General features: G+C 48.2%; 1 protein-coding gene across 1 annotated transcript in view; it reads left to right on the top strand.

The window, feature by feature from the left end:
• The window catches only part of SHANK2 (SH3 and multiple ankyrin repeat domains 2), a 516281-nt gene that overhangs the window by 142263 nt on the left and 352274 nt on the right, over positions 1 to 21744 (top strand). Inside the window, exon 6 of the mRNA XM_044682064.1 lies at positions 20699 to 20871. Coding sequence (XP_044537999.1) covers positions 20699 to 20871 — 173 coding nt within the window. The remainder of the gene's footprint in view (positions 1 to 20698; positions 20872 to 21744) is intronic.

The following is a 21744-nucleotide window of genomic DNA, read 5'->3' as shown; positions in this document are numbered from 1 at the left end:
ACCCACAACAGTTACTGTTGTTCATTTTTCTGCTCCCTCAGAGAAAAGCTAAAGCCACAGGCCCTTCTGTAGAGAAGGAGGCTTAATGCCAGGTCTGAATGGGGTGAAGCAAAGAAGGGGGTGATTTTCCAGCTCCTAAGCTCACCCCTCAAGATGCAGTAAGTCACCAGAGAACGTTTTAGTTTTCCATGAGAAATGACCCGCTGCATCATTCGTGTATCTCCTGGCCCCCAAATCTCCCTTCCATTTCCCCAAGGCCTTAGAGGATTTGGGCCCCCAAATCTCCCTTCCATTTCCCCAAGGCCTTAGAGGATTTGGGCCCCTAAATCTCCCTTCCATTTCCCCAAGGCCTTAGAGGATTTGGGCCTCCTGCTCCAACACACTGAAGCTTCACAGGAGGACTTTCATGGAGGATCATTCGAACCCCAGTCCAGGAGGACTTCCTGCATGTTCTGATCTGGGAATGGCCTTGACAAGGAATCACGTTCATTGACTCTGTAGGGACTGACTGACTTCAACCTCTGCTTTCGGCAGCTCCTCCCGTGTATTTTCTTTCCTCCTGATATTTTCTAGGTGTGGAAAGTTTTTGTTATCCTTGCGAGGGTCTGTTTGGGTGGGTGTGCGTGCCATAGCTGTGTTTCTCTGTGCCTTTATGGTGATGCACGAGTGGCAAGATCCTGGGATAGTGGAAGAAGCTTTGAATTTAGAATGAGGAGGTCTAGGTTCAAAGCTGGACATGGCCCTGCCCTAGCTTACCGTTTACCCAGCTTTCCTCCATCCGGAGACTTTGCAAAGAAGAAGCCTAGAGAGAGGTTCATTATCTGTGCAAGCAAAGGCGGGCTCCTTCCTGGGACAGCCATCGCCGGCTTCCCTGCTTGCCATCTCTCATGCTCTGCTCCGTGGCTTCTTGGGCATCGATCGGCAGCTTCTCTTTCCCATTGCGTGTGGCAGCTGCTGCTCTCCAGGTGGACAGCTGAGGTCTGGCTCTCCCCCTTCCGCCAGATGCCAAGGCCCAAAGCGCTCTCTGCTTGCCATGCGGGGCTGTTTCGTTAGGTCTGTGGCAGCTTTCCCAGGAGGGATCATTGGCATCAGTCTACAAGAGCACATTCAAGCCAGCTTTTCTGGAGTCCATTTCTGGGCTCGATGTTGCCAGCTGGCATTTCGGTGCTGTTTTAAGGCTCACTAAGGCATCATCTCACCGATCCCCACAGCAGCCCAGGGGTGACAGAGGTTGGACGCTCTGGTGTAAAGAAGAAACAAGACTCAGAAGGACAAAATTATTGAAATAGAAGTCCACAGCCAGTGAATGGCCATGGCAGGATTCTAACCCAGCGCTTCAAAACCAGCCCATGTGATGTTATAAATTCCCTAAATGACTACAGGATCCAAGCCTCATCAGGCTGGAGAAAGACGGGACCTTAGATTTTCTCAATTTTAGCTCTTATTTTTGCAAATGAGGAAACTGAGAAGAATAACGTCCACAAAATTACGTAGGTCATCAGTGGCAAGGCTGGGATTTGAACACACGTCTTCTGACTCCATGCACTGGACAGCATGGCCTCCCGATGACAAGGCTAACTGCTGCTTACTGCTCTCCCAGCCACCTTCCCTGCTGCCATGGGTCCCTTTGGGCCCTCAGAGCCCCAGGAGGCCAATAGTTGCAGACTTTAAAGGCTCGAACACAGCTCTTCTGCGGCTGTTTCTGTTTTGGGCAGAAGGTCTGTGAGGAGACCTGGCCAAGAAAGATTCGGCTTCCGGATAAGGGCAGGATCCTCAACTTGCCAGCGCCTTGGCTGGCTCTTCTCATGGGCCAGGATGCCAGCCCCCTCCCTGGTCCTGAGCTTTCCTACCCATGTGTGTGCTGCTTGGAGTTGCCTAACCGGCCTGGACTCCTGCTGACCTCCGGGGCCTGCACGCCCAGCATTCCAGTGAGCCCATGTGGCCTCCCCAGGGCTTCCACCCTGCCACTGTCCCAAGGACCGCTGGCCCTGCCCGTCCTGAGTGCCGGGTCTGAGTCCTGCTGGGCCTCCTGCGGTATCCCTCGGGGTGCTGCTGCCTTTTGCACTCAGGGTCTCTGTGCTGATTAGCCTGGAATGTATCCCCCCTGCAGGGAGGGGGACCATCTTTTTATAACATTCAGGTCGGTTTGGATTCAGGCTCCTTCTTGCTTCTGACCCACCCTGCCAGCCTCCAGGGAAAACTCTCCCTCTGTTTCCCTGGCCGGCCGCTGCCCGGCTGTCTTTTTGTCTCAGCCTGTTCTGGGCATGGAAGGTCCCCCTCAGGCTCAGGTTCTCTGCTGATGTCCCTGCATTCTCCAGGTGCGCAAAGGCTGCAGGGGGAGGGCCGGCCAAGGAGCCCTGGGCTTGGCTCGGGTCCTGACCCATTCTGGCACTGTGGCTGTGGCCAGGGCGCTTTCAGAACCTCAGTTTCCCCATCGTAAGACAGAAGTAAGGGTGCTGTCATCGGCCACCTGTCTCACAGGGCTGTCGAGGAGCAGACAAGAATCTCTCCAGGAAGTGCTCTGTCAGCATGGACGCAGCGGTCAGTGATGGAGCTCGTTCGGTTTGGTTTCTTTTACTCTTGGATGGATGGCCACTAAGGGCCAACGTGCACGGGTGTAGATAGACAGACAGACCTGCATTTTCTGCATCTGAGAGGATGGCTGTGAACTTTTGGTCTTCCACTAAAACAAGATTTGCAGAAGGACCTCCGTAGGAGCGTGTTGTAATGCCTCCCTCTGTGAATCCTGCTCTTTTGAGGAGGAAGCCGCCATTTAAAGGCCCCTTCTTATGTCTGCGCAGAGTGAGCGTTCTTGGTTCTAAACTGGAGAGCCTGGCTCGCTCTTGACCCAGAATATTCCAGAGACCAGAAGCTTGGGGTGAAATGGCTCCATTTCTGCTTTTCCTTTTCTTCTAGCGCTGCTCCATCTTTCTGTCCTTGCTCATAGGCTTTCCTCCATCCAGTTCCTTAGGTACTTGGTGGCCTTCATGAACATTCTTGAGCTCCAGAATCACGTCTTGCCTGGAATCTCATTGCTCAGACAGAGATCTCTTTTGTCTCCAATCCATCATTACTGTGGTTCTCTCTTGATTTTCTGCTGAGGGATGGAGACCATGGAGAGTGGAAAAACTCTATTTTTAATTTAATTGATTATTGTTCCAAGAAACAAGCTTAGCTTTCTCTCCCTCTTTCTTCCTGCCACACCTCCGCCCAAACAATAAAAGTAAATGCTCATAACAAATATACTTAGTCCAGGAAAACTCATTCTCCAATTGACCAAGTCCAGAAGGGTATTTCTCGCTCTCATTCTAAATCCATCACTTCTTTTCTTTTCTTTTTTTTTTAAACCCTTAACTTCTGTGTATTGGCTTATAGGTGGAAGAGTAGTAAGGGTGGGCCATGGGGGTCAAGTGACTTGCCCAGGGTCACACAGCTGGGAAGTGTCTGAGGCCAGATTTGAACCTTGGACCTCCCATCTCTAGGCCTGATTCTCCATCCACTGAGCTACCCAGCTGCTCCTTAAATCCATCACTTCTTGCTTGAGTGGCTGGTGGGTTTCTTCTTTAGCCCTCTGGAATCCTGGTTTGCCGTGGCTGTGATCCACTTTCTGGAGTCATTCAGGTTATTCTTCCTTGTGATACTGGCCCGTGCTCCACACTGCCCTACTTATAGAGATCCAGCTCTATATTCCAGGAATTTTCTTGAGTGGCCTAGGGTGGATGCCGGAGGTAAAGAACGAATCAGATCGGAAACAACGGCTATTAGCTCATAGTTGCTCCGAGGTACAATGGAATCTCAAGTTTATTATATATGAAATTAAAGCTCCCTTTCACCCAAAAGCACAAAGAAAGTTTCACAGCTGTGCAGAATTTGCCATTACAACTTAGACAATACAGTAACTTCAAGGTGAAGGTAAAATACAAGGTTGGAATGTAGCCGCCTCATTATCAGTAAGCTAAGTCTAGGAATATTTTGCTAGGGCAGGAAGCCCCTGAGTTTTTGGCATTGGTTGTCTGAAACAACTTTTGAGTCCAGGCAGCTGCATTTCTGACCAAGGGAGAGAATGTTAACCTCTTGAGTGCTGGTTTGCTAAGAACTTAAAGCTTTCCAATATACTGCTTTCTAATAAGAAAAGGTATGGATCATAAAAGGAGTCAAAAGAGGAATCTCAGATTTTTATCTTAGATAGCCCATCCTGTCTTGTTCTACTTTATGGACCGGAAGGATTAACACACGGCTCTGCCAGACTGTGTTGACCTTTTGATGGGGTCCAGATAAAATATCTGTTTCTCCTATTGGCCTTCCACATAGTCACCCTTTTCTTTTCAATTGAAGTGATTTATTATACGGCAAAAACTTTTATTAGTGAGAAGAGTCACAGAGAGAGGTTGCAACCATCAGCTACAGTGATTTTGTAAACTACAGCTGGACCTGATGGGATTTACAGATTATGCTGTTTCTTTATGGCTTACAACACCTACTACTACTCTTTTCATCAGTTCCTAAAGGTCTTCTTAGATTGTCCATTTCCCCATTTCTCACTTCAGGCCTTTGTTTTCACAGCTTTGTGCTACCAATGTTAGACGTATTTTTGAAAAAGGAAAAAGAGTCTCTAGACTGAAGCTTGACACTGACTCCTGGCAGAGTTCTGTGCCATGAAATGAAAGAGAGCCTTTAGAAATGGAAGCGATGACCGCCGAGGACCAGCCTGGCTTCCCCAAGAGCAGGTCACGGCATGGCCTTCTCACCGTCTTTGACAGGGCTGCTAGTAGACTCCCAGATCTGGCAGGTCTAGGGATGGGCCAGAGAATATCAGTATTTCAGTGAATAATGAACCGGTTAGGTAACTGAACCAAAAGAGGAGAAAGTTGTGAGTCCTTGTTCACGAGGGATGTCTTGAGTGGAGTCGCCCTGCGTTTTTCCCTCGTGCTAGTCGATATTTTCTTCAGTGACTTCGATGAATGTATGCTTGTCACATTGGCAGGTGGTACAAAGTTGGGAACCAGAGTTAATGTGTCGAATGATGGATCCAAATCCCCAAAGCTAAGCTGATGGGTCAAATCTGACAGGATGAAATCTACCGGGGTAACGTTCCATTTGGCGTCCAAAAATCGACTTAGCCAAAACAGAACAAGGACGGCTTGGTTAATCTGGTTCCTCTGACAAAGACCAGCAATTTTAGTTGACTGAAAGGTTTATGTGAGTTGTTAGTGATGTGGACATTTTTAAAAATCTCACTATTTTAAGCTACAACAAGAAAGGAAGTGCATTTCAAATAGGAAAGGCCACCAGGGGACAGTGAGGTAGCTCAGTGGATTAAAAACTAGACCTAGACATGGGAGGTCCTGGGTTCAAATCTGACCTCAGACACTTCTTAGTTATATGATCTTGGGCGAGTCACTTAACACTCCCTTACCTAGCCCTGACCTCTCTTCTGCCTTGGAACCTGTTGTTTTATAATGTTATTTGAGTGTTTGCAACTCAATTATATCAAAGTATTCACAGAATTTACATTTATCCACATATATACATATGATACATACAAACCATTACACAGTATTGATTCTCAGAGAGAAAATACGTATTAAAAAACAAAACAAAATAGGGATAGAATTCCAGACTTGTGGAATCAGATTCAACTGGGTTAAAATCTAGCCTCAGATACTTCCTATATGTGTGACCCTGAACGAGTCATTTAACTCCAGTTGCCTAGCCATTCTAGGGTCAGTGTCAGTTGTAAGACAAGAAGTAAGGGTTTAAAAAAGATGACAGAAGAGGAACGGTCTTGGAATCAGCATGGTGTATGTCTAGACTGGCCAGCCGCAGAATGAAGGACCCTGCAGAGTTATTTCTCAGCACCGGAAGATGTCACAAGGCAACGCACAGAAGGCTAAAAGATCAACATGGCCTGAATATGAGAGAATAGCACCGTATGCCTTGGCCACTGGCCTGAGAATTGGTGTGAAGTCCGTGAACGGACCTGTCCAGGCCTTGCTGGCTATAGATCCTCCCTTCTCCGATGCCCGCGGTAACCAGTCGACACCTTTTATCCTGTGGGTTTCCTTCGTGTCATAGAATCAGAATTTCTAAGTTGAAGGTCCTCAGTGACCATCTGGTCCAACCCAGACCTGAACAAGAGTCCCGTCTACTCCATCCTGGAAGGGCGTGCAAAAAGTGGGTCAGTGCCCCAAATGAAGAGAAACTTGCTACTTCCAAACAGCCGCAGTTGTCATTGTAAATTGTCATTCTGATGCTCAAAAAGGCATTTATTAAGCACCTTCTGCCTGCCAGGTGCTCTCCTAAGTGCTGGAAATACAAAGCCAGATAGTCCCTGCCTTCAGAAAGCTCAGATTTTAATGAGGGGAGAGACAGCCCATGGAGGGAAGCTGAAAAAGCAGGGCTGGGGATGGGAGGGCAGAGGAGAAATGACGCCCCGGTGTGGGGACGTGGGAGAGGAAGTCTGGAGCCGCAGCATGGCAGCCTGGAGAGGAATGATGGCACGGCTGACACAGATTCTCAGAGGGAGAGGCTGAAGGCGCAGAGGGCTCTTCCAGTGTGAGAAATCCAGAGGCAAAATGAACTTCTAGGATGAGGAGCGTCTGCAGAGAAAGCCCAGAAAGTCATGCCTGCAGCCTGGAGAAGAACAGAGTTAGTTTTTCTTTGTACCAAGCCTATGTCCGAGGCCTTGTACAACCCCCAAACTGCTCCTGGTGCCTCCTTCTGGGGCTTCTTCCCTGGGACAGGCCTGCACGTGTTTAGCGACAACTCCCATCGCCCCCTTCTCCAACTCCTCCAAGCTAAGTCGATGAGTCCCACTTGCTGTGTCCTCTTCATGCATTTCCCCAACGCTTCCATCTTGCTGGAGTTCCTGCTCCATCGCCCCTTCCCAGGCCTACATCTCCCAAAGGATGCGTTTTATGGAACGTGGCCGCGCATGTCCAAGCGTTAGTTCTGTGGCCGAGCCCCTGCGCCACCGACTTTCCGAGAGGTGCCCTATTAAACGCTTTTTCCTTGCACACCGATCCTCACTGGCGACGTGCTTCTACCCTGCAGAATTCCATTACCCTCTGGGTCATCAGCAAATGGCATTCTCTGAGCTCTTGCTGTTCCCCATTTCTGCCTTGCCGCCTCCCTGGGGGAGACCAATAGTTAAGGCAGACTCTGCCCTGTGAGATCAAGCCCGCTTGGGGCAGGAAGCTCTCCTCCTACCCGTCGCTGGCCTTTTCTCCCTGTTCTGTACCATCTACACGCTAAGAACATGGCGGACTGAGGGCAATTCATGGGATCACGGCACGTTTAGTGCCTTGTACAAAGCTCCCAGAGCCTCTATGACTGAGCGCCTCCCAGGACACACGTCTGAAACGACTTCATTACTTTTCCTATGTTCATGATTGCTTTGGGAAAAGGACCCCAATTTCCCATGATTTTTTGCAAGCCTCCGAGTGAAATCTCCCTGAAACTTGTGTCAGAACACGTCTGCTTTCCCCCAATGAACCTGGGAAGCCAGAAGGTGACGGATACAAAATGCAGGGACGGCATCTCAGGAAGGAGCGTGAAAGAAAAATAAACCAGAGCAGGCTCCTGGTGGTGCTTGGAGGCAGGGTGGGGTCGCCCTCCCAGACGGCCCTAAGGGAGTCCTGGTGACTCTTAGAATTGTCCTTATTCTGGTCTCGGCATCCAGAAAGGTCTTTAGAATCCATGAGTTCACCCCTGTGGGGGGTGAGCATCGAGGACCCGAAAAGTGGTTTTCAGATTAAATAGCCACTCTAGGACGTGACCAGCTCTGCCAGTGAAGCCGGCCAGCTGCTTCCATTTGGCTTGGGTTTCCATGACCCTACCAGGACACAGGACAGAATCCAAGGGAATTCTACAGACGTTCATGAAGGGCCTACTATGTGTACAGGACACCAGGAACCTTCAGTTCACCAGGAAACCACATTCTCCTCCTCAACATGACCACATTCTGGTTAAATGCACTCATATGAGACTTCCTGCTGAAAAGTATTATTTTTGCTGCTGGGAGTATAATCCCCTTAGCGTGGAGATGATGCCATCTTATCCTAAATGGCTCCAGAAGACGGAGTGCCCAGTCACTGGACTGAGAGATTGGAGTCCGTGCTTGGCGTCCTGAACGTCTTTAGGGCATGGCCAGCGAGCTCTCATCAGTAGCCCTGCAGTAGAGATCTGCTCTGGCCTAGACCAGACTGGATGTCCTCAGAGGTCCTTTCTGACTCTGGGATTCGGGGCATGCCTCCTGGTTCATTATGTTTCCTGCTCAATCAGTAGACCACCAAGCACTTAAGTCCCTACGACATGCCAAGCATTCTATCATTCAGCCTTCTCCCAGTGCACCAAAGTTGTGGTCTCTTCAGTGAGACATCAGGAGAGCAATCATTTAGGTACAATTGGGGATTTCAGTTCCCAAAATATTTACCTGCCCTCTAAGGTGTCAGGGGGAAAAGGGGGTTTTGGCTGAATATATTAAAAGATGGTCACCAGAGGATTGAACTATTATCGGTCCTCAATTAAGAATAATCTCAAGTCAAAATTGACTTTATGAAAGTTTATTTACAATTGAGAAGAGAGAGAAGAAATAAGGAATAAGAATCTAAGACAGTAGGTAAAGTACTACGATCCTCTAATTAATCCAGGTAGATCTAATTAACCCTCAGCTGAGAGTCAGAGGGCCAGAGGCCTGGAGGTGAAGAAGCAATCACAGAGTCTATTAAAAGGAAGTTCCTTAAGAGAAGTTCAGGAAGATTCAGTCTTTGAACTCACCATGTGGACTTCTAAAGAAGATATTGGAAGCCATCTCACCAAGGTCTCAGCGTTCCAGCCAGCACTCCTCCACGAACCAGGAAAGCTAGAAGACTGACTCAACTCTCTCCTTTTAAAGGGGCCACTTATGCATCACTTCCTGTGCCTCCCTCCCTAGTTTGCATGTCTAATCACAATAGACACTTCTCATAGGACCACATAGGGGGCAGTCAGTTGATTGATTCATCACTCACTTTAGCACATGTGGGTTACGGACCTCCCAGAATTGGAGGTGCTCTCACCTTTGGTGATTAAATCTAAAGATGGGCAGTGTGGACTTAATCTGATTTTTACAAAGGCACTGTGCTGGGCACTAGAAATACAGAGAGCAAAAGAGAGCCAAATGAAACAATCCCTGCCCAACTGGAGTTAGCAGGGTAGACAAAAGAGAGACAACAGACATACAGATACATAGACACACGGTAATGAGGGAAGGAGATGGTGCTAATGGAGGAGTTTGGAGATCTGGAGAATGTGTGGCTCAGGGAGGAAGCTGAGAGGCAGGAATGAGGCAAGAAGGTCATTTGTGTGAAAGCAAAGAGATGGGAGATGGCTAGTCAAGACAAGGAACCATGAGTGGTCCAGGCAGGATACCCCCAAAATGAAAGCTGGCAGCAGAGTATAGAGCAGTGGTTCCCAAACTTTTCTGGCCTAGCGCCCCCTTTCCAGAAAAAAATATTACTTAGCCCTCTGGAAATTAATTTTTTAAAAATTTTAATAGCAATTAATAGGAAAGATAAATGCACCTGTAGCCATCACTGCTCCCCCCGGATTGCTGCAGCACCCACCAGGGGGCAATGGCACCCACTTTGGGAATCACTGGAATAGAGCCTTATAAATAGCAGGATGAGGGGTTTTTCTTCTATCTGGAGGCAACTGGGAGCTACAGAAAGATTTTGAAGAGGGAAGTGACACCCTCAGACAAATAACTTTAGATGATTGTTTTGGCAGCTGTACAGTAGATGAATTGGAGAGAGGAGATCCTGAAAGTAGGGAGATCATTTAGGAACCTATCATCATAATCTTGGCAGAAGGGGATAATGAGGGACCGATCTAGGGTGTTTTTGAATCTCCAGTGCTTTTGGGTGTGCATGTGTACATATAGGTGGAAGGATGGATAGATGATCTTTATAGAAATGATTAAGTCCTCTGGAATTGATATGATTAGGGGTGGAGAGAATAGAGAAAGAAAAGAAGAGGAGGAGCCTTGACAGAGCTCTGAGGGACCTAATTTTTTAATTACTTAGAGATGGATTAGGATAACCCAGCAAAGGATATTGAGAAGGATTGATCAGAGAGGTACAAGGAACACATCCAGGGGAGGAGAGGAGAAGGGAATGGTTGGCAATATCTATCAGAAGCAGTGGAGAGGTGAAGAAGGCCATTTGAGTTTATTGGTAACCTTGGAGACAATTATTTGTGGCATGGTGGGGTCAGAAGCCCGACTGCAGAGTTCTGCGAATAGTGGATCTAGTGAAGAGGAGAGGTAGTGAGTACAGACAGCTCTTCAGAGTTTTGCAATGAATGTGGGGAGAGATAGAACCACAGCTTGAGGGTGAGATCAGGGTCAGTTGAAGCCCCACCCCCCATACCATAGGATAGGGGAGACCCAGGTTCCAATTGGGAAAATCACATCATCCCCAAGTCTGTGATTCCTCATCTGAAAAATGATGGGTGATGGTAGACTAAAGAATCCCCAGGGTTCCTTCCCATGTTAAATCTATGACCCTGTGGCTTAAACATGTTTTAGGAAGGATAAAATGAGGAGTGGAGAGAGAAAGTTGAGGAGGGGGAGTTGAAGAAGGGGGCAGAGGGGGAAGGGAGAGAAAGTGAGACAGGAAGAAGGAAGAAAGAAGGGAAAGGGAAGGAGGCTGACAACGAGAGAGGAGGGGGAGAGAGAATGACTGAAGGGAAGAGAAAGAGACACTTTGAGGACAAAGTGGTAAAAGGTGGATTTTGAAAGCATAAACAGGGGTTTGTTAAGGACAAAGACTGCCTCTTCCTTAGAGCCTGGAGTCAGGCTAAAAGCTGTGGCTGTAAATGTAGGGGGTGGGCAGTGGCACAGAGTAGGGACAGTGAGGGAGCTCCCTGAACAGCCCCCATTTTCTCAGGGAAGTAGGAATTGAAGGCATCTGCTGAGAAAGGGTGTGGGGGAAGATTCAGAGAAGGGCACAAAAGAGCCTGGTTTCTGCAAGAGCACCGCTGAAAATCAAATCATGAATGGGTGAGAAATCCAGGATAGAAATAGGGCTTCCCACAAACCTGAAGTTTCCAGTCTAGCTGGCTCGCCTCAGGGCGCCTTCCTCCTCCTTCAGGGAACAAGTGAATATTTCATTAGGTCTGGGTGGTTTGAGATCTTCCAGCCTGCCCTAGTGAAATCCCAACCACATTAGCCCACTGTATAAGTCATGCAACTAGTATTTATATGTGTGACTCTAGGGACATTTGCCTTTGCTCTGCCTCAGTTTCTTTGTGGCAGAAATAATAATTTATTCAGTCCTCACCTCAAAAGGTTGTGGGAAGAACCATTTTAGGAGATAATGTCCATAAAGCACATTGCAAATCTATAAACACAAGTTATTATTGTTGCGGTTATTACTGTTACCAATTTTTTTTGCTTCCAACTGTTACAAATAATATTGATATAGATGGATATATTCAAAATATTTAATAGCTTATTTAAAGCCATATTGGTAATTAAGAAGGCCACGTGCCTGCTAAGATCTAACTCAAATGCCCCGCCATTATCTCTGCCCACCTGGCTTGTTCCTCAGGAAAGAGAGCATCCCAATCAAGTTCTGAGACTTTATACCTCTGTATACGTCATCACACTTCCTGCCCACCTGGATTATGTAAGAGGAATCATGGGAAATGTAATTCTCAAGTCCCCTAAACGTCCACAGGAAGTTTATATCAGGGACCTGAATATTAAGACTTGATGAACCCCAAAGAAACCCAAATTTCCACTAACACACCTCCAAGTAATAATAGCTAGCATTTAGCTCTTTTAGGGAATTTCATGTCCCAGTGGATAGATTGTTGGACCTGGAGCCAGAAAGACTTGTGTTCCAGTCCAGGCTTAGAGACTTATTAGCTGTTTGACCCTGGGCAAGTCATTTAAACTTTTTCAGCCTCAGTCTCCTCATCTACAAAATGGGAATAATAATAGGCCTTCTTTCTATGGCTGTTGTGAGACTCAAATGTGGTAATATATGTAGAGTGCTTGGTTAACCTTGAAGTGCTTTATAAATTATGGATATTTATTATTACAGTCCCAATTAGAGATTCTCTTCTGACCGTGCTCCAAACACCCTATTTTTCTGACTATGCGCTCCTGGGTTCTGGAACAGTTGAAGAGAAGATGATACAGTCTCCAAGCTAAGGGAATTGTAGTCACAGCCTCAAAAACAATAGTTTTCAGGAGGAAGTCCAACATGACTCCATGTAACCAGAATCCCTAAAAGCTGAGGGGAAAGTTTGGTTTCCCATTCACTGAAGGTCCATGATGTGCCTCATACACATCAGTGGCTATTCAGCCAGTTCCTGCCATGCCCAGGGTTAAAAATCCAGAACACAAACCACCATCAGAAGGAAGCCTCTGGCTGGATTTGGTGACCCAGGATGCTCCTGGCTACGGAAAGGGAAGGGGCCCAAGGAACTCTGCTCCCAAACCCCTCATATTCCAGCTCTAGAAAGTGTTTCACGCTTTGGCCTCTTTTCTCCTAAAAGCAGAGCTTGGAAAAGGAAGAAACGGCGGGGTTCTGCTCCCCAGGGCCCAGGGCCCTGAGGTCGCACCCTCTAGAAATGGAGATTTTAGATACGATCTCGTCTGTGATTTTCTACAACTCAGGCTTTCTTTCCTACAAGCAAGGGGAGCTCTGGTCATGGTTGACAATGCCGAGCTGCCTGTCTCAGCCATTTGTTCATTGACCCAAGAAATACGCGTGTTGAATGTGAAGTGGAAGACCCAGATTCCACTCCCCGACACTATCCTCCCAAGCACCGGCCGAGCAGGGCTGGAGCACGTCCTCCCCAGTCCCTCGGAGCCCTAGGGCCGGAACCACCGTGGCCCCTGCAGGAACAGGCCTCGCTGTGTCCGGCTTCCTGATTATTTCATATTTATTTGTTTATTTTAAACATTCTGTCTTAAAATCGATACTAGGTTTTGGTTCCAAGGCAGAAGAACAGTCAAGGCTAGTCAATGGGGGTTAAGTGACTTGCCCAGGGTCACCCAGCTGGGAAGTGTCTGAGGCCAGATTTGAACTGAGGACCTCCCGTCTCTAGGGCTGACTGACTATCCACTGAGCCACCCAGCTTCCCCCTCCCCTGATTATTTCATATTTATTTTTTTTAAATCCTCATCTTCCTTCTTAGAACCAATATTGGTTCCAAGGCAAAAGAGTGGTAAGGGTTAGGCAATGGTAGTTAAATGACTTGTCCAGGGTCACATAGCTAGGAAGTGTCTGAGGTCAGATTTGAATCCAGGACCTCCCACCTTTAGGCCTGTCTCTCTGAGACATCTAGCAGTGTCCCCCACCTCGATTATTCCAACTATAATGAAAATAAGGAACAGCGCATTCAATATACATAATTATTAAATGTCCATTTTGGCTAAGGCTCTGGGTTGAGAACTCGGGATACAAGGCCAAAAAGGAAACCCTCCCCTGGGTGGGCAGAAATATTAGAGTCACATAAGTAAGTACAAATAATCCAAGGAGGGAGAGGGTATTGATACCCAGGACCACTAGGAAAAGCTCCCTTTAGGAGACAGTGCCTGAGCTAATTATCGAAGGGATTGTCTGGAGCGATGCCACGAGGTGGAGATGAGGAGAGAAGGCAGGCCAGGCATAGGGACCAGCCTATGCAAAGACACGGCATAGGTCACCCTTCGGCAGTAACAAGTTGGCCAGATCTCTCCATGGATGCTCTGTCTCCTGCCTGGCTCTCACTTCAACCAGACTGCTTCATCAAGAGAGAAGGGACTGGTTTTACCAGAGCCTTTCGTCCACTCATCCTATGGGAACTTGGCCTTCTTTGGGGTGTTTTCTTCTCATGCCTAGATTTCAGTGTGATTCAACAGGGTTTTAGGAGCTCTTCATGTGATGAAGGGGAGGAGGAGAATGCCACACGTCCACGTGACGCATTCTTTGTAGCCAACGAGCTTCCTGTGATCCTGGGAGCACGAGGCAATCACTTGGAAGGACATCAGAACACGTTCTTAGAAAGACTGCTTTTCTTCCATAAAATAATTAGCATTTTTCATGTGGTGCACTTGGAATTCTGAAAAGGAATATAATAAATGTACTGGCAAAGGCCTGTGGTCAGAGTCCCTAGAGACATGGTTGGATGGGCCAAGTCAATTTGCTGCTCAGTCCTTTCATTCGAGTCCATTCTTCTTGACCTCGTTTGGGATTTTCTTGGCAAAGACACTGGGATGGTTTGCCATTTCCTTCTCCAGCTCTTTACAGATGAGCAAACAAGGTTAAGTGACTTGCCCAAGGTCACAGTTATTAAGTGTTGGAGGCCAGATTTGAACTTGGCAAGAAGAGTTTTCCTGACTGCATACCCAGGGCTCTATCCACTGTGCAACCTAGTCTGCATCCCTCCATTGTCCTCCAAACTCAGTACTTTGTTCCTCCCCCTCCATGTTTTCTATAACATGCTTCTCCTGCGTGGGGTGCAGTTCCTTTCCCCTCCTCAAATCATAACTCACACTAAAAACACAAACCTTACGTTCTGTCTTAGAATTGATCCTACATATTAGTTCCAAAGCACAAGAGAGGTAAAGGCTAGACAATTGGTGTTAAGTGACTTGCCCTTGGTCACCCAGGTAGGAAATATCTGAGACCAGTAGGAACTTAGGAGCTGCCATCTCCAAGCCAGTCTATCTATTCACTGAGCCACCTAGCCACTCCTCACACTTTCTTATGTAGCCTTCATTGACCCTTCCTATCAGTGTTCTCTGTCTTTTGTTTCCTTTGTGCTGTATCCATCCATCCATCCATCCATCCATCCATCCATCCATCTATCTATCTATCTATCTATCTATCTATCTATCTATCTATCTACCTATCTATCTACCTATCTACCTACCTACCTACCTACCTACCTACCTACCTACCTACCTATCTACCTATCAATCTAGGGAATTTTTCCTTCTTAATAGAATGTAAGTTTCTTAAGGACAAGAACTATCTTTGGCTCACAGGTACCTATCCCATAATAAATGCTTTCTTTAATGGATATTTTTTACTTGAACTGCATTTCTTGTACCTATCAAATGGGTCAATGGATACCTTTCATGAGGAGGTCAGTGTTTCTTCCCAGGCACTATGTTAGCCCATTGTGGTTGATCAGTCAGTATTTGTTGACTGAAGATAGGTGTGGGTGAAGGATCTACCCATTTGATTCAGTTAATCTATAAATCAGGGAAACAACGTCACCTCCACTGAAGAAGAAAGTTGCCTCTTTTCCCCTTCCTGAAATGACCACTTGCTTGACTCTCTCAGCTGTTGGTGTCTTATAGGCTGGGATTTGTTTTCCTTGGAGACTTTTCCATTTATTTCAAAGCTGCGAGAAAGTGAGGCAGCCTTAGTGCCAAGAGGGTTTCTTCATTGTAAAGCTGGTTCTACTTGCCCCAGGATGGGAAGGTTTGGGGAGAATCAAAGCAAGCGCTTCCCCATGGGTCTTGGGACAGAGTTGGAGCATAATGAGGCAGCCCTCTTTACTGAAGGAAGACAGCCTGAATAAGTAATTGCTGTTATCTAAACACCCAGGCCAGGTCTTGATCATTCATAAGTAAAATATGGAAGATTCTAGGCTATGAAGCCAGATTAGAAGGTGGGAGGACCTTAGGCAGCATGGAATTCAGCTCTTGAATAGTCAATCAATAAGTATTTAGCTGGGGACAGTTTAGGTGGCTCAGTGGATTGAGAACCATGTCTAGAGATGGGAGGTCCTGGGTTCAAATTTGGCCTCAGGTACTTCCTAGCTGTGTGACCCTGGGCAAGTCACTTGACCCCAATTGCCTAGCCTTTGCTACTCTTCTGCTTTGAAACCAGTACTCGGTATTGGTTCAAAGACAGCAGGTAAGGGTTTTGGGTTTTTTTTCCCTTTAAGTTTTGAGTGTTTTGTTTTGTGCCAAAAATTCTCTTTTGCAGAACACCTGAGAAGCGCTTTTCTTGTTTGTCTTCGAGTCTTCCTGTGAGGAACTAGTCACCTCCTGAGGTGGCAGCGACAGCTTTTGGACAGATCTTGTTGGGTCCACGTCTGTGTCACTTGCCTTATCTAAGCCTCAGGTTCTTTCTGGGTAAAATGGGCTCACTAGGTGACCCATAAAGTCCCTTCCACAGTTAATGCATACAGTTCTGGCCTCTAGCCTCAAGCAGAGCAGGTGGGACCCCTTTCCCAACCTTCAAGCCTAGCTCGGCCTCTAATCCTCATCTATCCGAGCGGCCCGTTTAAGGCAAGTCCTGGTTCAAATCTTACTCTTTGACGTCACGCCTGCGTTAAGGAGACGGATCTTTGCACTGCTGATGGGACCTTTCCCAGGCTCTCTGTGTTTACCTTTTGTTAGAATGTGAGCCCATGGTGGGGGGAGTCTTTCATTTTGGGCTTCATCGCCTCAGCACCTAGGACAGCGCCCGCCTCAGTCCAGACACTCACTGAGTGTCTCTTTCCTCTGGTGCCCCTCCAACTCAACTGCCTCACTTCTGGCTTGCTGGGGAAGGGGCTTCCTCCTGGGGGAGCTTCCTACTGGGCTTCCTGGCTGGAGGGAGAGAGGATAGAGAGTTCCCTTCTCGCCCACCCTCACCCTGCCCTCTGGATAGGTGCAGGACCACAAGCCACAAAACTCTTCCTGGCCAGAACTAACTGGGCCCTCAGCCTGATGAGTCCCAACGGGTGCAGCCAGTTACCTCTAAACAAGGGCTTTGCCCCCTCCGATTGAATGGAGAATCTGGTTCACACTTGGTAAAAGGAGAGCCCAGCATCTGTCAAGTTCAGTTAGCACCTCATTATCTCTTCCTTGCTGTCTTTGACTACATCTATGAGTGGGAAAGGAGGAGGGGAATCCTTTAGAGGTTAGCTCCCAGCCTCCCCCTCCCCAGCACATACAGGATCCCATTCAATTCCCCAGCAGCCTGGGAGGAGGTTTTACTGTATGTGTTGTCACCTGCATTTTACAGAGGAAGAAACAGAGTCTCGGAGAAGTCAGGTGATGGCCTGAGGATGATCAGTGGCTTTCAGAAGCCAAGTCTGAATGAATGCCTTCTGGTATACAGGCCCAACAACCCTCTGTGCCCAGTCCCAAGCTGTCCTTCACGCTCTGTTTTCTGCTCCCCCTTCCTACTTTTCCTCCTCTCGTTTACCATCACCACCATTCCCCAAATGTAAGAACAAGAAGAGAGCCCAGATCTCCGGCTGCGTTCTACCCAGGGCAGCGTAGAAGGTGCCTCTCACCTCCCTCATCCTCTTCTCATTTTTCCTGAGGTCGCAGTGGCTGTCGGATGCACAGTGTGGCCTCTCTCCTGTCATTAGTGCTTTTGTGCTTATACCATTAGCCTTCTGGTCTCTTCTTTTTCTTTCTGTTTCCAGGGACTAATAGGTGCCGCTGTTTCCTAGCTACTCTGCTGTCCTCCCGCTGTCATGGTTAGCTGGTCCTTCTCCCTGTGGTTTGCTTTGGCAGCGGATAAGCTCTTTCCTTTCTGCTTAATGGACTCCTCTGTATGGAAGGCTTGCCTTAAAGAAGCTTCCCCACCCTCTCCTCAAGCACCCTGGATTTGGGGTGGTCTCTAGGGGTGTCAGATGGCTCTGATTCTCACCAATCCATTTTATTCCCCAAGCAAAGGCTCTCTTTATTCACCAGGTCACTCTTAAGTCATGACAAGTATGTGCCGATTCTCCGTGGAGAAGGGCTAGAATTTGTTTAGGTCGTGGAAAACAAGCCTCTTTCTAATAATGATGCTGAGAAACAGTCGCTTCTGGTGTGGATCACAATCCACAATACGTTGCCTTCTGGAAACGGCGTTCCATTTGGAATCAGAGATGATTCTGCTACTTAGTATTGTTGTGAGGAAGATTAATTATTATTAGTGTTGGACCTAGCAGGAAGGGCTGGAGGATTCCAAGATGGAATGGAGGAGCAGGAAGTAGGGCTTGTGCTCTGAGAGAGACTCCATTAGTGTTGGGGACATGCTAACCCTGGGAGATCTCAGAGTTAGGGAAAAACTGCATCCAGATTCCCCGGGAAACAGAGAGGTGGAGGCTTTGGACAACAGACCTGCAGAGCTGCACCAAGTGGGGAAGTGGTTTGGGATCTGGTGGACAGCATTGCAAACACACTCTCCCTACCTGGGTACTTTGGATCACCTGGTGGAGTTGGCTCTTGGCATCCAGTGACCATCCTTGGATTTACTGTGAGACCCCAATTGAAAGCCATCCTCAGGCCCTTTAGCTGAGCTGGCTGGAACCAGGTTTGGAGGAGCTTCCCTGTGACTTCAGGACTGCTTCCTTTGGGCCCTGCCTGGCTTAGGTCAATAGAATAGTGTAGTCAAGTCCTTCCCTGCCCCTGTGGTTTGCCCTTAGGTTGTAAGTATAGAATCCCTTATTCCCATCCTTTATTATTGTTTCCCTCAGTTAAACTGTTGTAAACTTTTACCTGTTGCCTGCTGGTTCCATAGGCCCTGGCCTAGGTGGGCTGAGTGACTGTTGGGCCAACTGCCCTTCCTGTGTCAGTTAACAGCTTGGCAGTAAACCCTGGTCTCCCTGTCCTGGTTGGTTCTGTCTCTCCTTCAACCCAGTGTGTACCCACAAACCATTTAGTTACATTTAATAATAATAGTTAACATCCCTGGTGCCCCACCATTACAGTATTCGGATGACTTTGGCCAAGTCACCAAAACTCTCCAGGCCTTGTTTTCATCACCTGACAAATGAGGAGGCTCCGGCTACCGAAGTTCCAGAGTCCCTCTCCAGCTCTCTGCCAGCCTATGATTCATGGAAGATGCCAGCTGGGAGGAGACTTAGAGATTTAATTAAATGCTATCCTTTAACAGATGAAGAAGCTGATACCAAGAGGAGTTCATGATTTTTTTTTAAACCCTTGTACTTTGGTGTATTGTCTCATAGGTGGAAGAGTGGTAAGGGTGGGCAATGGGGTTCAAGTGACTTGCCCAGGGTCACACAGCTGGGAAATGGCTGAGGCCAGGTTTGAACCTAGGACCTCCTGTCTCTAGGCCTGACTCTCACTCCACTGAGCTACCCATCTGCCCTAGGAGTTCATGATTTTAACAAATCAGCAAGCATTTCTTAAGCCCCTACTGTGTGCAAAGGCCCTGAATGCTGAGTATATAAAGACAAAGAGGAATTGGCTTTTTCCCTCAACACTTTTACAATCTCTGTCTTGTCCTCTGCATTCAGAAGCCAGGGATCCTGGACCCCAGTACGGGGCTTTCACTTCTGTCCCCCATTGCCCCTTTCATGGACAAAGGTTTCTTTTTCCTCTTGGCCCCAGCCAATTATTTTTCTCTTCCTTCTGGGTTATAGCTTGTTAGTCTATTTTGCTTGCTTGTTACCTACCTGTCCCTCTGATTGTGAGCTCCTTGAGAGCAGGAACTAACACAGTGCCTGGCACATAGTAGGCGCTTAGTGTTAGTTGATTGGCTGCCTGTGTTTATCAGTTGTTTTCTGACTAACCCAGAAATTTTTTATTGGATCCACCAGCCAGTAGTATATTTGCCATCTAAATCCAGTGAGGAATTGATTCATGCTGACAGCTGCTGATTATCTCTGATAAGAAAATAGCTGGACGCAGCCAATTTTTCCTTCTTAAAACTGGAGTATTAGGCCCTTTTCACCAACAGAGATGAGAAAATTACAGGGTGGTTAAGGGAAGGAGACGTTTCAAGAAGCACTTTCTCTCATTTCAGTCACAATTTAATACTATGGAAATCTCATTGTCACTGTCTTAAATCCCAGTGAAAAAGTGGCTCTCTTGGGGGGACACAGAGGGAGGACCACGCCAAGGCGCCAGTGCATAGCGGAGTGGGCCAGGCTCTTGGAGCAAGGAAAGGGAGGGATTGAAAATGAGAGGGAGAAATACCCTTTCGGACGAACTCCTTGGGGGCCGGCTGCGTTGTTTCTCCGTGTAACCCCAGTACCTAGCCCAGGCCCTGCGAAGAGCAGACATTTCATCAATGACTGTTTAATTCAATGTCGCATTTCCTTTATTTGAAAATCTTCATTCTTTTTATTTTATTTTCAAAGATGGGAAAACAATTTTTACCATCTTTTTTGACTCTGACTTTCTGCCTTAGAATCAATACAAGGAATTGCTTCCAAGGCAGAAGAGTACTAAGGACTGGGCAATTGGTACAGCAAGGAAGTACCAGAATTCAGATTTGAACCCAGGACCTCCCAAGTTCAGGTCTGGATCTTTATCCACCAAACTACCCAACTGCCTCTTAATATTTTTTTAAATTAGAATTCCGCATCCTCTTTCTCTTTGTGTCTCTGTCTCTGTCTCTTTATCTGTCTCTCTTTGTCTCTTTCTCTCTCTTTATCTGTCGCTTTCTCTGTCTCTGTCTCTCTCTCTGTCTCTCTGTCTCTCTCTTTCTCTCCGTCTCTCTGTCTCTCTCTGTCTCTCTCTGTCTCTCTCTTTCTGTCTCTGTCTCTCTGTCTCTGTCTCTCCCTCCTCTCCCCACTCCTTGAGAAGACAAGCCCTTTGCCGTGGTTATACGTGTGCTGTCATGCCCAACATATTTCCATATTATTAAAAGTCTTCCAGTGGGGCAGGTTTGACCCTTCGGAAAGACCTGGCTGCCGGCTGGCTCCCCGTGGCCAGTGCTCCCTCGTGACCCTCTGTGTCTTCTTCTCTCCCCAGCTCCGGCGGCTTCATTCCTGGGGCCAGCAAGGATGCCGTCTCGGCCTTTGACTATCCGGGTCCCAAGCGCAAGCTGTACAGCGCGGTGCCCGGGAGACTGTTTGTCGTCGTGAAGCCATACCAGCCTCAAGTGGACGGAGAGATCCACCTTCACCGGGGCGACAGGGTCAAAGGTCAGCCCTTGTCTTCTTTCATTGTCTTCATTTCAAGTGTGGCCGGATGGACTCTGGGGAAGGGGGGGGTGTGCAGCTGGGAGGGAAATGACTCGTCCAAGGTCACCCTAGTAAGAGGTATGTGAGGTAAGATTTGAACCCAGACCTTCCGATGTCAAGGCCGTCACTCCTCCCCCGTTTCCCTGTGCTGTGACTCGTGGGACGTGGCCTCGGGCACCGTGAGGTCACTGTGTTTGCTCAAAGCCGCCCAGCTCTAGTGACTTAGAGCAGGATTTGCACCCGGAGCTTCCAGACGGCAGCTCTTCACGGCGCCAAAGCTGTCATTCTTGGTGTTGCTTCCCAGGCACGGATGGAAGATGGTCCTCGATAAAGTGTAGACAGTGAGGGGGGAGGAAGCCTTGTGGCCCCCCCTTGGTGACTGCTGCTGGGGATGCAAAGGGGGCCGAGCTGCTGTGACCTCCCCCACCCCGGTCCTCAGGGAGAGACAGAGGCCGTGTCTACACTGGCCGCGTCTACACTGGCCACCCTGCCCTGCCGGCTTTGGCTCTGAGATGGCCACACGGGGCCATCCTGGCTCCCTGAGGAGGGGGCGCCTGCGTCAGCGGGAGTGACTTCGAGGCCCCCCACAGCCCTCTCGTCCCCAGCCGCCGCCTGCCGCCTCGCTCACAAAACTGTTCTTTTTCAGGTTTCTATTTCTGCTCGCGATTATCTCCAAGATAAAGGGAGGCGCAGCTGCCGAGGCGTCCCCTCCCCCTCCCCGAGGCCTCTGCTGGGGTGCAGCCTTGCTTTCTGGCTGCTCCCCTTGGCAGACGCCCCGCTTTCCCCCCCGCAGACGGCCCCTCACCCAGCCTCTGCCCCACGGAAGGCCGATGC

Source organism: Gracilinanus agilis, chromosome 6 (assembly GCF_016433145.1).
Source record: "Gracilinanus agilis isolate LMUSP501 chromosome 6, AgileGrace, whole genome shotgun sequence".
Lineage (NCBI taxonomy): Eukaryota > Metazoa > Chordata > Mammalia > Didelphimorphia > Didelphidae > Gracilinanus > Gracilinanus agilis.
This window is presented reverse-complemented; position numbering and strand designations above follow the sequence as displayed.